General features: G+C 41.0%; 1 protein-coding gene across 3 annotated transcripts in view; it reads left to right on the forward strand.

The window, feature by feature from the left end:
• Nucleotides 1-15,313, forward strand: part of TENM1 (teneurin transmembrane protein 1) — a 306,894-nt gene extending 291,581 nt beyond the window's left edge. For all 3 annotated transcript variants that reach the window (XM_027898080.1, XM_027898096.1, XM_027898087.1), the window contains 5 exons: nt 1,668-1,964; nt 5,844-6,231; nt 6,908-8,128; nt 8,615-8,757; nt 10,160-15,313. In XM_027898080.1, the coding sequence (XP_027753881.1) occupies nt 1,668-1,964; nt 5,844-6,231; nt 6,908-8,128; nt 8,615-8,757; nt 10,160-10,918 (2,808 nt within the window). In that variant the 3' untranslated portion in view covers nt 10,919-15,313. The remainder of the gene's footprint in view (nt 1-1,667; nt 1,965-5,843; nt 6,232-6,907; nt 8,129-8,614; nt 8,758-10,159) is intronic.
• The last annotated feature ends 1,478 nt before the right edge of the window (nt 15,314-16,791 follow it).

A 16,791-nucleotide genomic window follows, 5' to 3' on the forward strand; every position in this document is an offset into this window, starting at 1 on the left:
CCTGTCTTACCTTGAGAAGGGCATTAAATTTAAGTTTAGTATAAGAAAGTAAACAAATGAGACATAAAATGTGCAATAAAAGGGAAGTATTTTAACCTTATTTTAACTCAGTGAGTTTTCAATTACTGCCGCTTTCCACTTCGCTGCTAATTCTGTCTCTGTTTGCTTTTCATTCTTATTTGTTGTATAGTCTCTGAAATTCAGATTGCAAGCAATTTGTATTCGAGACTTTCCTTTCTCCTAACTGCATTCTACAATAATAATAATAGCAATAAGAACATTAAACATGTACATAGAACATAAATGACTATGAGATAGAGTATGCCCCCTGCTTGCTTTTCAGTTATTTTGCCACCAAGAGGATTTGTTTTCAGAGATTTCAAGAAGTTTGCTAAAAAATATATTAAACTTAATCCATCAGATTGTATACAAGCAAATATAGTTGAACTGAGCATCACATTTTACTTGGGCTCCTTAACTATCATTAGGTCATAAATTGCAATAGTTACAGCAGTCTACAGGGGTATATAGATATTTTACAGCTATTGTAAATGAACACTAATAAAGTTAGACATGTGTGTATATAAAGCCCCAGAAATGGTAGTTGAAGAAAGAACACCTGCATCTTCCATATTCTCAAGTTATTTTGTATCTAAAAACAGAAAGGGGAAAGAAAAAAAAAATGTTCATTCTAATCACAGCTTGAATTATTAAACAGGTTTTATTAACCATTTACTCTGGGGCTGTGCCTCCAGGTCTCAGCAAGGGGCAAACACTGTGCCATGCCCTGTGCTAACACCTGCCCTGGCATCATCTCTGCTGTAGGGAACTTATTAATTGGAATAGACTGATTAGATAAAATGTGGCAGATTAATACAATGAGCATATTGAGCATTGATCTGAAAAAGACAAGTCAATGAACAATGTTTTATGGTTCCCTAAATTATATCTCAGATTTAAATGGCGTTTATTAGTGATTGTCCAGTGGCTTAATGATGTAAGGAGGCAGATGATGATAGCACTGGGTAAATACATTTTGTCTTCATGACTCTGGCTCAGCTTTGAACTTGATTTCAGATTGAGCATCGGGTTGCTGTCCGTCTCCCAGACACAGAAAGTTTAACAAGTGTTGCAGGTCCCAAACGTGGTGAGAGAACTGCCACAAGGACTATGGCTGGCACTGGGCACCACTGCTGCTGGCTTTCAGGAGCTCTGGGAGCGGGGTGGCTTTGGGAAGGAGTGTGAGGACACTGGTGAGCAGGGTCTGCAGGAGCTGCAAGCACAGCTCTGCCCTTTGTGGCATCAACCCAGAGCAGCACCTGACCTGTCAACGTTAACAGAGCTCGAGAGAGGATGTGAGACAGTAGATCTTTCTTAATTTGTGGACTTGACAAGGAGTTCATCCACAGCTGAGAAGAGAGAAGAAAAATTTAAGAAAAGGTGAGAGCAGAGGTGAGGCTTTAACACATGGAAGCATCCTGTAATGTCAAGTATAATAACAACGAGTGCAAGCAGCATTTTATTTTCTGGTCCTCCTATTTCTCATCTGAATCTTTTTCTGTTTTCTTGTCTTCAGGAAGGCCCAGCTCACAATGTTAAACCACTGCTCACTTTGATGTGTGCTTAGGATGCACTGTTTTCTTACCTTACTGTATCTTTGTGTTTAGACCCACAACAGAAACCTGCTCTCCATTGATTTCGATCACGTGACCAGAACAGGGAAGATTTACGATGATCATCGCAAATTCACCCTTCGAATTATGTATGACCAGACGGGACGCCCCATCTTATGGTCACCCATCAGCAAGTACAATGAGGTCAATATCACTTATTCACATTCTGGATTAGTCACCTATATCCAAAGAGGAACCTGGACTGAGAAAATGGAGTATGATCCAAGTGGGAACATCATTTCCAGAACATGGGCAGATGGTAAAATATGGAGTTACACATATCTAGAAAAGGTAAGGCATTTAAAAAGTGGATTGTTGTGCCAAGACAAAAAATATTTCATTTTATATAGATATTATATTGATATCATATTTATATAGATATCATATTGTGCAAGAGTATTTAAGACTTTTTAAATAGAAAATACACAGAATTGCATAACTAGATAAAAATGTGCCTGGACATGCTGATACCTAGATGTCACCCACTCAAACCTGCCACAGTTTAGTTCTGAAGAAAGTTAGCACCTCAGGTTAGTTTAGTTGGTGGGTAAAAATGACTTTTTGGTCTCAGTTCAAGTTTAAGTGAACAAAGGACACCATCACTGCTGAAAAGCATGTTGCTACTCGGGGTAATAGTCAAAAAGATAACAGTCACTGAAAGGGAACTTTTCCCCCCCACAAAAATACAGTTCTTTTAAGCCAAAATTATGAGCCCATGAGTACAAGCTTACACCTATTCAGTGCTGCATTGTAAACAAAGGATTGATCCTGTGAGGAGAAAGTTCACTTCAATATTCATGAGCGCCATTTAGGGAAAACATTAATATGAAATGAGTTATTGCTCTGCTTTTATAGTGACTTTGCATCTAAATTCCCTGAGTCCTGTAATTTTCATTTATATCTATAGGTAATGGTCATAAAATGTGGAGTGTTGTACAGACTAAGACCATCTCCTTCATCTGTAGAAACATTTCGTTTCGTCTTGTCTCTCAAAACCAAAAAAACAGTATGTGTTTTTAAGGCTCTCAGAACTTAGTGTGAACTCATATTCAAACTTTTTTTAAATAGCAACATCTTAGACAACTCAATACACCCTGAGTTTGCAGAACATTTTCTCTGAACCTGTAAACTGCAGGAAAAGGCTGTGGGGGGTGGGGGGCAGGTGAGGTAACACTGATAGGAGGCATTACAGACACAAAATCCAGTGACTTTGAAGTTATTTATATACTAAAGAGTTCCAAATGTGTACCTTTAAGATAAACTGTGCCATCCTTATTTTGAATGTGTTAAAGCTTGATCCTCAAAAAACTCAAACCTAACCCAGTGAAAAAAAAAATTATTGAGACTGGAGAATGCATAAAAATGTGATTCCCTCCCTGTCTCCATGCAGTATGGTTCTTGCATGTGTTAACAAGATTGGCATACCCCAGGAGCTTCAGAAGTTTGCTTCAGATAAATTTGTCAGGGTTTCTTTGTCTGTATGGTCTTCTGCAAAGTACAAGTAAACAGGCATTTCATACAGGTTTCAAATATTTGAGCAATGTGTCTTTTGGAGGAATCTTTTGGTATTTTCTTCGGACATAATGGACTATAATTTTGGAAAGATGTACACTGCTTATCTTTCCAAACCACTTTGTCTGTTCTTAGTTTACGATGAGCTCAGAAATAAAGTCATATAAGTTAACACTGTTAGTCTGGAATTCTAAAGAAATGGCCAAATCCTGATCCTGTAGAAGGAAATGGCAAAAGATTACTGATTCAGTCATACACACCATGCACATGATCTCCCAGCTATTTAATGTACTTTCATCACTGTTGTTCCTTGTGCCAAAGAAAGATGAATTCACTGTCAAAAACAGACATTGAAATATCACTTTGTGGTTCCATTAAAGTCAATAACTCATTGTGTTAATTATGTAATGATTGCTAAAGGTTGTATGAAACCACATAAGACTCAATAATTCTTTATATGAAAAAAAATCAATTTTATAGTTTGCTTCCAATTCATAGTTATTTAATTCTTCGGTTTTAGCAATTGATGAGTTAATTGTACATCTTCAAAAATCTCTACCCTTACAAAATCAGCTCAAACAATTAAGGTTTTAAAAAGCACTGTGACATTTGCATTGGAAATAATTCTTACTGATGAGATTCAGTTCCTCCTGTTTTGGTCACTTTCCTCAATTAATTAATGGTGATATAAAATCTCCTGAACACTCCAAGCTCGCTTCCAAAATCCAGCAGACAAAACAGATGACTGTCTGCATGTGTACATTGGACAGAAATGACATCTAGTGGTGATGCTCAGCATTTGTCTATTCCCAGCAGAGCTCTCAGTAATTGCCACTGGCTGTGTGTCTTGATACACCATACGGCATCAATCATTCTGTGGTTGACCAGGCTCTGGCTGCTTTAATGAAATGACAGCTTTTTGGATGTTTTATGAGCTACTCTCCGAAATCCTTTAAAACAATTAGAACCCAATTTATGCAGAGTTGAAAAATCCATTGTAATATTATTAGGATGAATTGGGAATTAATTTTTTTTCTCTTTATGGTATCCTCTAATAGGCTTGAAAGGATACTAAGTCTCCAGCCCTAGTACTGTCTGTCCTTTTACTATCCTGAACAAAAGTGGAAAAGCCACAAAGTGCTGTAAAAATGGCACACAGGGGCACTAAAGTTATATTGGGGATGTTTCTGATCTTGTTATTCATACTCTGTCAATGGCAGACAGCTTAAAAACAGGCGTGGGAGCAGTATATAGAGAGAGGCGTCACAACAGTGCTAGGAGAGAGTTCAGGCAGTGGTTTACTGCAGACTGGAGACTCTTGACTGGAGGTGGAAACAAAATAAACACAGTGCTGTTGGAGATGCTTGGCCGAGCAGCGATAAAGTGATCAGAACTAGCTCGGTGTGAAGGTCTGTGGTCACCAGTTGGCACAGGGTGACCTGGAGTGGCATATGTTGGTGCTCTCTGGCTGGTGTACAGGTGACAGATGTCTTTCGCCGAGGGCAGGAAGAAACACATCTTGGGCAAGCAGGGGGCTGGGAGTGCAGAGAGGATGGCCAAGGCTGAGCCTGTCTCTGGCCCTCTGAATGAACACTTGGTTTATTTGTCAGAGCAAACTGGCTCAGGGCCAACGTTTTATTAACACATTGCAGGGCTGAGCTTGTGGTGCTTCCTTCCCAGAGAAGATTTTTGAGCTTAGAGGAAAAAAGTACTGTTTTTCTGATTTCGTTCCCCGGTGCTCTGTGAGAAAGCAGTCACACCTTGTAAGACTTTGTTTTGCTGGAGTGGGGAAAGGCTGCAGAGTTCCCCCATACAGTTTGACTCTTTGTTTTCACTATGCTTGTTTCAACAATGATTGTTCACCAGCAGGCTTGTACTCTGTGGCACTGTGACTTTGCACGTGACAGGTAAAAAGGTTTGCAGGACCCAAACTTTAATTATTGACAGAAAAAAGTCTGCCATGCTTGCACATTTGCTTTGCAGACAAACAAACCAGATTTCATTGACCATTAACCTATACAGGGCAAGTATCAAGTACCTGTGTAGAAATTATATTCTTTGTAAAAATTAAAAACCAACGATAGAAGTAGTCACACCAAAGAACCTGCACGCTATTTTCATCCATCTGTAAGCATGGAGATACTGTGAGCTCTGAAGTGACGTGCATTTAAAAGAAGATGTACAAAAAAGGGGTAGGTCTGTGCTGGAGATACACAGAGTGCCAGTGAAAGCTAAACACCTTGTATATACACAAAGTTTCCCCTTTCCAACTCCCTTAGGCACATCTGCTGGTGCAGATGCTCTGCCTGTGTGTGAGGAAGAGGTTTTCTCTGCATTTGCTTCCTGAGAGAATGACCTAAATATTTTAAAGCAACATAGCAAGACAGCATGAGGCTGAAATGCTCCTGAGAGCCACATCTGCCTTCCGGTTTGGAGATCCTTACCTCTAGCTTTATTATCATTCTCCTCCTGTTTTGTACCACCTCACTGGCCAGGTCTCCTGGAGCTGAAAGCTCCACTTGGAACTGTACAGACCATAAAAGCGCGCTACAAGAGCGAGCGGTTATTTCAGCATTCCCATAACCTTCAGGCACTCGCTAGGCGAAGGACCACATGCCTGATCAGCCCCTTACCCTGCCCTTTGCTGTTTGGTTGCAGTCCGTGATGCTCCTGCTGCACAGCCAGCGCCGCTACATCTTCGAGTACGACCAGTCGGATTACCTGCTGTCGGTCACCATGCCGAGCATGGTGCGCCACGCCCTGCAGACCATGCTGTCCGTCGGCTACTACCGCAACATCTACACCCCTCCGGACAGCGGCGCCGCCTTCGTGCAGGACCTCACCAGGGACGGGCGGCTGCTCCAGACCCTGTACCCCGGGACAGGCCGCAGGGTCCTCTACAAGTACACCAAGCAGTCCCGGCTCTCTGAGATTCTTTATGATACCACCCAGGTCACGTTCACCTACGAGGAATCTTCTGGGGTTATCAAAACAATACATTTAATGCATGATGGGTTCATCTGCACCATCAGATACAGGCAAACAGGTTTGTGTAACGGTGGCTACTTTGCTGAAGTTTTTGGCTTTGATCCTGCGCTTACCTGGCATGAACTTCCATTATTTTTATGCCTACGAGTTCTTATATTTTATGTTTCAATAGAAAAATATGTGTGTATATCTCTGTGTCTGTGTCCATAGGTGAATATAGCTGTCCCATTTGAAATACAGTCTTCTTTTTATTGCTTGGTATGGAATAGCTCTTAGAATGTTTGGTTGTTTTTATTCCACTGTGTGGATATTTGCTAAACACTAAATCAAGTTGGTTTATAGTTTGTATTTTCAAGTTTCCCTGTTTACACCATAATATAACATAAATTCAAAAGGATTGTTTGTATAAGGAAAGAAATCACCATGTAAAATAAATTTAGTTAAGAATTATCTTGTAAGTAAATAGAAATAATAATTATTAATAAACCAGCATTCATTTAAATGAATGTTAATGAAATATAAATAATTTGTGGAGGAAGCATTAATAAAGGTTTGTGAGAGAATAATCTAACATATTCTTAGTAATGGTATTTTCTGAGGCAGTTAAGCAGCAATTAAGGCTTAAGGGTATATTTGAGTTCATGGCCTGTCTGTGTTAGATCTGTAGGGTAAGTAAACTGTGGACATCATTCATTATTTTCATTATTCCTTTTTCCCCTATTTGTGTCGGACAGGTCCGCTTATTGGTCGCCAAATCTTCAGGTTTAGCGAAGAAGGGCTTGTAAATGCCAGATTTGACTACAGCTATAACAACTTCCGTGTCACGAGCATGCAGGCCATGATCAACGAGACGCCTCTTCCCATTGATCTGTACCGTTACGTCGATGTTTCTGGCAGGACTGAACAATTTGGAAAATTCAGTGTAATTAATTATGATTTAAACCAAGTTATAACCACCACTGTGATGAAGCATACCAAAATCTTCAGTGCCAACGGTCAGGTGATCGAAGTGCAATATGAAATTCTCAAGTCCATCGCTTACTGGATGACCATCCAGTATGACAACATGGGGCGCATGGTGATCTGTGATATACGCGTGGGCGTAGATGCCAATATAACGAGGTATTTTTACGAATACGATGCTGATGGTCAGCTCCAGACCGTGTCTGTGAATGACAAAACCCAGTGGCGCTACAGCTATGACCTTAATGGCAACATCAACTTGCTGAGCCACGGAAACAGCGCGCGCCTCACCCCTCTGAGATACGATCTGAGAGATCGCATTACCAGGCTTGGAGAAATTCAATACAAAATGGACGAAGATGGCTTTCTCAGGCAAAGAGGCAATGAGATCTTTGAGTACAACTCTAATGGTCTGCTGAACAAAGCGTACAACAAAGTGTCTGGCTGGACTGTGCAATACTGTTATGATGGTCTTGGAAGACGAGTAGCAAGCAAATCAAGCCTAGGACAACACTTACAGTTCTTTTATGCTGATCTCTCCAATCCAATAAGAGTTACTCACTTGTACAATCATTCTAGCTCAGAAATAACATCCCTCTATTATGATCTTCAAGGTCATCTCATTGCGATGGAATTAAGCAGTGGAGAAGAATATTATGTTGCTTGTGATAACACTGGAACACCTCTAGCTGTGTTTAGCAGTCGAGGCCAAGTCATAAAAGAAATTTTGTACACCCCATATGGAGAGATCTACCAGGACACTAATCCAGATTTCGAGGTTATCATTGGTTTTCATGGAGGACTGTATGATTCTCTTACAAAATTAGTTCATCTGGGTCAGCGGGACTATGATGTCATTGCTGGTCGGTGGACGACACCAAATCATCATATATGGAAGCACCTGAATGCTGTCCCACAACCATTTAATCTCTATTCATTTGAAAATAATTATCCAGTTGGCAGAATCCAAGATGTTGCTAAGTATACAACAGGTAAAAGTAACACGTTTCTCATTAAAAGAAAACTTTTTATCAAATTCTGTTATGGATTCAACATTCCAGAAATCTTTTGTATACATCCAAAGTTACTTTTTGTCTCTAATCTTAAATGTATTGAAGTAATTTCTTTAATAGACTGCATCTTACTGAGCTTGACCTGTTTTCTATAGCCTTTATGGTAACCTAGAAAATAATTAATAGTTGTTTCTGCTGCTTTTCTCAGTGCTAAAATTAGGAGAAGAATGGAGGCAGCTTAATTTTAATTTTTTCCATTATAAATAGATAGAAGGAGCACTATTGATTTGAGTATAGCTATGCTTTGTAACCAAATAATTTGTTTGCTACAATAAATGCTGTAACTAGTACAGGAAGCATAAATTGATGTGAAATCATTATTTCTGCCTAGCTGGAATTTCTGCAGACTGCCCATTTTCTAGGATTTATGTGCCTTTTTGCTAACATCCTTTTCTTGTTTTATAGACATTGGAAGTTGGCTGGAGTTGTTTGGTTTCCAGTTGCACAACGTGCTGCCTGGATTCCCAAAACCGGAGATAGAAGCTTTGGGGACAACATACGAACTTCTACAGCTTCAAACAAAAACCCAAGAGTGGGATCCTGGAAAGGTTAGCAAAAACTAAGTTTAGCTGCTTCTAATACTAAATTAAGGAGTTTTATTAGAAAATATTGGAGACCAAGGAAACAAGGAGAGTGTTTCTTTAAACATAAAGGGAAAGACAAATACTTTAACAATGCTAGAAATTTTAATGTTGTCAATTATGTACTGGCATCATAGTGGAGGAGAGCATTAAGGAGAAGCTTTTAGCAACAGAATGAAGGAAATTTGCAGCTGATCATAGAGAAAATATCCAAATTTGAGGAGCAGGATAGGCAAAAGAGTAAAAGTGTTTGTGTGAAAATTGAAAAAGCCACAGAAAGTCTTGTGGAATTGAAAAATTAAAACTGCAGATGTTCATCTTTGTTAGCAAAGATGCCACAGGAGCTGCAGAATCACTGAGGTTATAAACAGCTTTACAAGTCAGTACCTCTGCATAATTATTGCAGGAAACAGAAATGTTGCTATGGATTTGTAGGGGGTCTGTAAATCTCAGCCTTGCTCCAGGGCTTATTTTCCATAAACAGGAGCCAGGCAGCAGCTATCAGAGTCCAGCAATCAATGTAACTGCAACAGGACCAGCTACCTCTGAGCAAGCATTCATGTTTTGCATTTGACCATATGGGCATCTGTTAACAAAGAACTATGATTTTATAAAGATGCTTTTCCTCTAACGCAGTCAGGAATGGGAAGTATAATGCATTGAGAGTTCACATTCAAGTTCACAACATTTAACACACTTCCCATGCACAAACAACTGCACCAAGTGCAGAAGGCTGGGGGGTAACGCCTGATGTAGGGGCATGTCCATGTAAAATTGTGACTGATATATTAAAGAAGCTTTTAAAAGGCACAAAAAAGATGTAGTGATGGGTATAGTGTTAAAAAACAAAGAGATGGTTGGAATGAAGCTTCTTCTAGCCTCTATGGGGAGAAAGATCTACAAATGTGATGTACTTGCCTGGTTCCTATTGTTCTAGTGCCTTAAGACCTTCACAACCTCCTTTCCTTAAAGAATGAACTATAAAATCTGTTACTGTGATTTTACAGAAGATGAGCATGGCTTTGAGTTCAGCTTTTCCTGAACTGCCTAAGGGCTGAAAGACCAGCCATTAGAGTAACTGGTCAAGGGGGAGGAAGAATTTAAAGGAAGAAAAAGTACAAAAATAGCATTTGTGATAAACAGCTTTCCATTTGCTTTCTAGAAATGAAGGAGTCCAAGAGACAGAAAGCACTACCACAGGCAATTAGAAAACCTGTGCATATACCCAGGTTCTATAAGTGTGTACAATATTTTCCAAACAAATTGAAGATCCATTCTAAGCAATTAAGAGATGATAAGGGTCTGTGAGATACTGTAATGAACTGCGAGGTGCCTCACCTGCAAACTTGACTGGTATTTTCTTTTCCAGACTATCCTTGGCATTCAGTGTGAGCTACAAAAGCAACTCCGAAACTTTATATCCTTGGACCAACTTCCTATGACACCCAGGTACAGTGATGGCAAGTGTTCTGAGGGAGTGAAGCAACTGAGATTTGCAGCGGTTCCGTCAGTGTTCGGGAAAGGCATCAAATTCGCTATAAAGGACGGGATAGTGACAGCTGACATTATCGGTGTGGCTAACGAGGACAGCCGGCGCATTGCTGCCATCCTCAACAATGCCCATTATCTGGAGAACCTGCATTTCACCATCGAGGGCCGAGACACCCATTACTTCATCAAGCTGGGCTCTCTGGAAGAAGATTTGGCCCTCATCGGCAGCACCGGAGGGCGCCGCATCTTGGAGAACGGCGTCAACGTGACGGTGTCGCAGATGACTTCTGTGATCAACGGGAGGACTAGACGCTTTGCTGACATCCAGCTCCAGCACGGCGCGCTCTGCTTTAACGTGCGCTATGGAACAACAGTGGAAGAGGAAAAAAACCACGTCCTGGAGATAGCCAGGCAGCGAGCCGTGGCTCAGGCCTGGACTAAGGAGCAGAGACGGCTACAGGAGGGGGAAGAAGGAATTCGAGCATGGACAGATGGAGAGAAACAGCAGCTTTTAAGCACTGGGAGGGTACAAGGCTACGATGGATATTTTGTTTTATCTGTGGAGCAGTATCTCGAACTTTCTGACAGTGCCAATAATATTCACTTCATGAGACAGAGTGAAATAGGCAGAAGGTAACAAAGAAAATCTCTGCCTTTGCGTCACCAAAGACTGCCTGTTTTTAAACGTAAAATGGTTTATTGTATTGTTTTTTCTAGATCAGAACTCTGTATATATAAATATAGAGGAAAAAAAACATATCCAACTGCCTTTAAATGTGACAGAAGATGGTATTTTAATATTGTTTGTTTAACTCTTTGAGAGATGACAGTGACAATTTTTAGTTCTTGTGTGGCAGTATTCAAAAATTTCAGAAGCAGAGTCCGAGCCGAGCGCCGCGACCTGCGCGCGAGGTGCCCAGGGTGACACCGCACAGCCCTGCGGGGTAGGGGCGAGCGCCACATGCTCTGCCTTCTTCTAAAGAAACACAACTTTTTTGTTGTTGGTTTAATAATTCACCAGTTATTTAAAAGGTTACAGAGCCTGATTCTGCAACCCGTATTTACTGGGTGGTTTTTATCCCAGTGAGATCTCCCATAAGTTCAAGGGATTGCACACAGAAACCAGACTGTGTATGGAAACTTCGTAGTTGCTCACCAACCCCGCACATGTCATTCCTCATAGCCAGGAGCTAAGGGATTTTCTAACCTGGGAAATCTGACTTGTGTTGGATTCAGTACATACAAGGCTGTCCCCTGTGGCCTTTACTCTGTTGTGGCTGCCCCTCAGTCACCCCATGTTGAACACCACATTGTGTCTACTCGTGTGTGGGGGGCCTCTCTCCCAGGGTTTCCCTTGACACTGGAATATACTGCAGTCTGGGAGCACACTCCTGGTCAGGGATGTGGGTGGCACAGCATTACCAGGCTTCAGCCAAGCTATAATCTTTAGGAGGCTCTCCACCAGTATCGGTGTGCTCCAGGCTGGGCTTTAACCCAGTGCTTTGGGGACAACCCAGCTGGGAGCCCACAGGGAGCAGTAACAAGCCGTGCAGGATCAGTCCTGTCTGTAGTCACTGGGCCAGGACTAGTCTTTACACAGATGATTTGGAATTTGCAGTGTTGTTGGGTTTAGGCATCGTGTTCTTTTCATCTCAAATTAATAATCCTGTTGTAGTACTCATTTTTCCAAGTCTGAAGAAGATTGGTGGGTTGGGAGTTGATGAACCTAAGTGTGGATAGTAAATATGTTGATAAACGTAGAACATTTTGGGGATGACTCTTCACTTTTCAGCTCAATATCTAGAGCACATAGAAAAGCATTATATTGCATGGACAGAAATTTTTATTTCCCAAGGTATCATGCGCTGCTGGCACAGTTACTTCATAGCAGAGTAGGTGATCCTTCCTCCAGCTTGTCATTTTTATAAGACCTGATTATCAGGAGGTGGGGCGGGCACATGGGGCGGGGGGATGGGCAAGCAGTTTTCCTTTACTGACTTTCAGAGGGAGCTAGAAGTCTTGTTATAGAGCCTGTGTATCCGTAACAGTGATGTTATTGCACATTTCTTTCAAAACAGACATAGTAATATATTGAAACAATTTCTGTTCATATTTACTGAAGCCAACAAAGTGCATTCTTTGTCTTTTGTCCTTTTTTTCCAGTTTTCTCTTTTCCCTTGTTTTTTGGGCAAGTGGAGCAGACTGTACCCAAAGTTAGAGATGAGCCTGAACTGGCACCTGAGCCCCTCGCCCCTCGCTGGGGTTTGAGCTCAAGTCTCAGCCTCACCCCATTATCTTCTCTTCCCAGACTCCCTCTGCTCCCCTGGGAGCCAGCGCAGCTTTGGGGGTGCAGGATCAGGCTGAGTGAGAGCCTGGTCCCTGAAACCCTCCTTTATCCCCAGCCAGGGGGAACTGTGGACCAAAATCTGCACATACACATTATGATCAGGCTCATCACTAACTACCGTACAGGACAGGGAGCTGACAACATCCAGGTTTCACAGCTCAGATTTCTGTAATTTTCCATACAATCACGGAGAATTTGAATACCTCCACACCAGCCTAAAAATGGACCTTCAAATCTTTGAGCCTCTAATATGCTTTTAATCAATGGAAGAATAATTTATGAATTGTATATAGAGAGTGCATTCATAAATGTGATGATGTATTTTATCACTGATCCAAGATGTCAATATTAGAGTCTATTTTACTTATATTTTAAGCAATTATACTTTTTTGCAATTCACTAATGAGGATCATTTTCAAACTGCTTTAAATATCCATTATAAACAAATATTTGAAGCTATTAGAATAACCTTGAACTGTGCATTTCTAGTATGTAATACTTATTTAGTTAGCTTGTGCCTTTAGTTTCTTAAAGTTATATTTGTATTATATGCAGGAAATGCACTTTGTATTACCTACAGCTGTGGTTTTTAATACTGCCTTGATTACTGTTGTTCTCATGTTATGCCAAAAGGTCGAAGAGTGAAATGTGTTACAAGTTTGTCTTTGGGAGTAGATTTGGCATTTTCCCATTTCCTGGGTGCAGTCTAAGGGACGTTTTGAACAATATCTCTTATGAGAATATGGATCCATTAAGACTCCCATGATATTACATGGCCCAGTTACAAATGCAAAAAAAAAAGCCTTCATTGTAACAGTTTCGTAAATTTAGGAAACTGAATATAAATGTTGTGTTGAGATTACAGCACTAAAGAAATGTGTTATTACTGCAAGAGCATGGGAGGCTGAAGTTGTAGATACGCATGGGCCAGCCAGCAGTGATTCGTGAGAACCACATGAACAAACAGCTTTGGACCATCTTGTTCATGAACAACCTCAGATGGAGGCAGGGAATATTTCAGTCTCCATTTTTTTTTCCTAGTAGTTAGACCAATTTCTCAGTGGTTGGTTGGGTTGGGTTTTTGTTTTTTTTATATATCTCCCTTTCTTTTTTTTTTCTTTTTTCTTCTTTTTAATTTTGCACTATAGCCTAGAGACCCAATTGAGAAAAAAAAAAAAAAGAAAAATAATAGCATGGAAATTTTTACTGTTATTTAGATCCAGTAATTTGATGCTATCGTTCTGCACTGCAAACAAGGTTCTGAAAGTGGAAAAAATTAATTAAAATAAAATAAAATACAATAAAAACCACTATTGCACACTATCCTGTAGCAAAGTACCTACCATGAGAAATTTGTGCTATATTTTTTATGACAACCAAACGAATAGTGTGTACAATAACATTTCCTTTGCTTTCATATTTATTTAGCAAATCTAGAACATTTCAAAGTTATAAATATATATATATAGATATCTATGTAGAACATAGCCAAATAAATATATATGAACTGGTCAGTGTGCAACTGGGTGTATACACCTTAGCTCTTTGGTTTGAGCTCTTTTGCATTTCTCAGCTGTGCACTGGCTGGCCAGAGGTGGCCTCGTGCTCTGGGGTCCCACCCTGCACCCCCTGCCCTCTGAGCCCCCTTACCAGCGGCCAGGACTGGGGTCATGGGGCAGCCACTTCTCCGGGGTGAGCAATGGCAATGGGTGCTGTTGGAAGCCAAGGTGCTGCTCCAAAGAGGAAGGTGGTTTAGGCAGAGGAGCTCCTGGTTTAGCTGAGCCAAAGGAGGTGGGCAGATCCCCGGCAGGGTGTTGGTGTGCTCGGGGCGCTCGCCGGGGCGCTCGCCGTAGCGTGGCTGATCTGGCGCGGTGACACCCAGCTCAGGCTGCGCCCACAGCCCTGAGGGTTTTCCTGTCAAACGCTGACTGTTATTTAAACCTCTCCTTGATACAAAACATTACTGGGTCGAAAGCACCCTGACTGCCAGAGGAATCGCTTCCAGGCAGAAACTGGGAATGGTGGAGTCGGACTCGCTGTCGATTTGTCTGGGCATTTGTCACCTGCCATTATTTGTCTAAGGAAATGTGTTTGACAATTTCCAGTTTTTCCTTAGATCTCGTGGTGGACTTTAGCCTTTTAATAAATGTTAGTATATCAGATCGTGTCCTTGACAGTATTTTACTTGTATGAACCATGATAAAACATTACAATCTTCATACTCTTCTGGCAGAAGTGTCAATAAACGAGAACGAGAAGCATAGCATACGATATATGTCAAAGTAACGTTCCTTTTTAGCTTTCTCATCAACAGTAAAAAATGTTTACAATGTATGCCAAGATCTTCACTTTCTGTCTAACACCAGTTAGAGGTTCTGATCTTACAGAAATTGTGTTATAATGGCCTCAGCCTCGTTGCTAGGAAACAATAGATCCCAATTTTTTTATTCCTGCTCTAACTCCTGTGCTGAATAGTGACTGGATACTGTACAGGTTTATGTTATATGGCTGCAGTTAAATGGTCTGATGCATTTTGCTCTGGGTTTCAGACCAGAAGCATGCATTTTCTACAAGAACATCCCAGCAACACGCTGTAAATATTGAAAGTTAATATATTATGTGTCGATATTTGAAAAAGAAAGTACTTTGACTATTTCATTTTTAAAAAATAAAGGTGCAAACTGATGGCGTGTGATGTTGTCTTTGTTTACAGGAGTATTTGGGATGTTCTGGTTGTCAGTAAAAGGTGCTTCCATAGAGCTAAATAAGGGCTTTAGCCAATATTGGTTGATTCAAAAGTTGGGGGCCAGGAGGTTGCTTAGCAAGATTTAATTTTACTTCTGATTCACCAAAGTTCATGCCTATAACTCTGCAGGTTTCACTACAGGTGAAATCCCAGCCAGTTTCTGTGCACAGGTTACTACATTTCATCAAAGCAAATGTGAGAGGGAAAAAAATAATTCTGCTAAATGCCTTTGCATTCCTAATAACGGAGTGGGTGAAGTCAACCGTGGTAGTAGGATGAGGAGCAAAGTTTAAGTTCTTCACATTCTTTAGAGCTGCCTCAAATAGATGATGATGAATGACTGTGGTGTCAAAAGTATGTACCCAGGAAAATAAAAAACAAAAAGCCCAGCACATGCAGCAGAGAGGAGGAGCACGTGAAAGAAAGAGTAGAAGGGAATGTTTAAGGCTAAAGGAAAGGTTACAGGATGAAAAACATTGGAGCAGTTGGGCTGGGTCATTACCAAGCAGGAGAGCTGAGGCACACAAAATGCAGCTGCTGCTCTCTAAAAGAATCTGTAGCTCTTCACACTTGTCATTGTATGAAATCTATATAATTTCCATCTTACTGTTCCTATAACCAAACATTGACTCCTTGTCTCACAGGCACCATCAGCTTCTCTCTGTTTCCACCTTGTTTAAGCCTACAGCAATTCCATACTCTTGGGTATCCAAAAGAAACAACACAACCTCTGTCTTAATAATTTACATCAGAAACTGAAACAACATTCTCAGCTTTAAACAGAAATGGCACCTTCTGGCCTATTTTATGTATTTTTTAGAAGAACAATGCACTTTTGGAGCCAGCCTTAGTCAAATAAGTTATCCTCAGCTCACTGCACCGCAGAAAGCGGGTGAGCAGCTGCTGCTTGTGTGCCTCAGGTTTTGCACATGCAGCCTCAGCCTCTGCTTGAAGCCAATAGGACATTTCCATGGCAAACAAGCCTTGGGCAAAGTTCTCCCCACTACATTTATCCCTGCAATCATCTGTCAGGGATTGTTTCCAAGCACACTTGTTCCTGCTCCCAGGAGAGGCCAGGGGTTTGGACCCAGCACTTGGAAAGGAAAAATGCTCCCCAGGAAGGCTGGGGCCACACGCTCATACTGAGAGCACCCAGCAGCTGGTTGGCTTTGGGGAAGGATGGTTTGCAGGAGCACAGAGCTGGAGAGGAACAGCCAGGGACCATATGCCACGGGCTCACAACAGGCTGGGTAAGCCTTGAGGCAGAGAGGAGGAGGGCACAAGTATTCAATGGGCACAAGTAACAGCAAAGCAGCCAGTGTGTTTGCTGAGTTATATAACAATTTAAAAAACAACCTTTAAATATTTTAATAAAGAGGAAATCATGCTGGATCTGCCACTGTATTGCACTGTGTTA

The sequence above is a fragment of the Empidonax traillii genome, unplaced genomic scaffold (assembly GCF_003031625.1).
Source record: "Empidonax traillii isolate 1590-97213 ecotype Southwest subspecies unplaced genomic scaffold, ASM303162v1 scaffold20:size5563877, whole genome shotgun sequence".
In the NCBI taxonomy this organism is placed as follows: domain Eukaryota; kingdom Metazoa; phylum Chordata; class Aves; order Passeriformes; family Tyrannidae; genus Empidonax; species Empidonax traillii.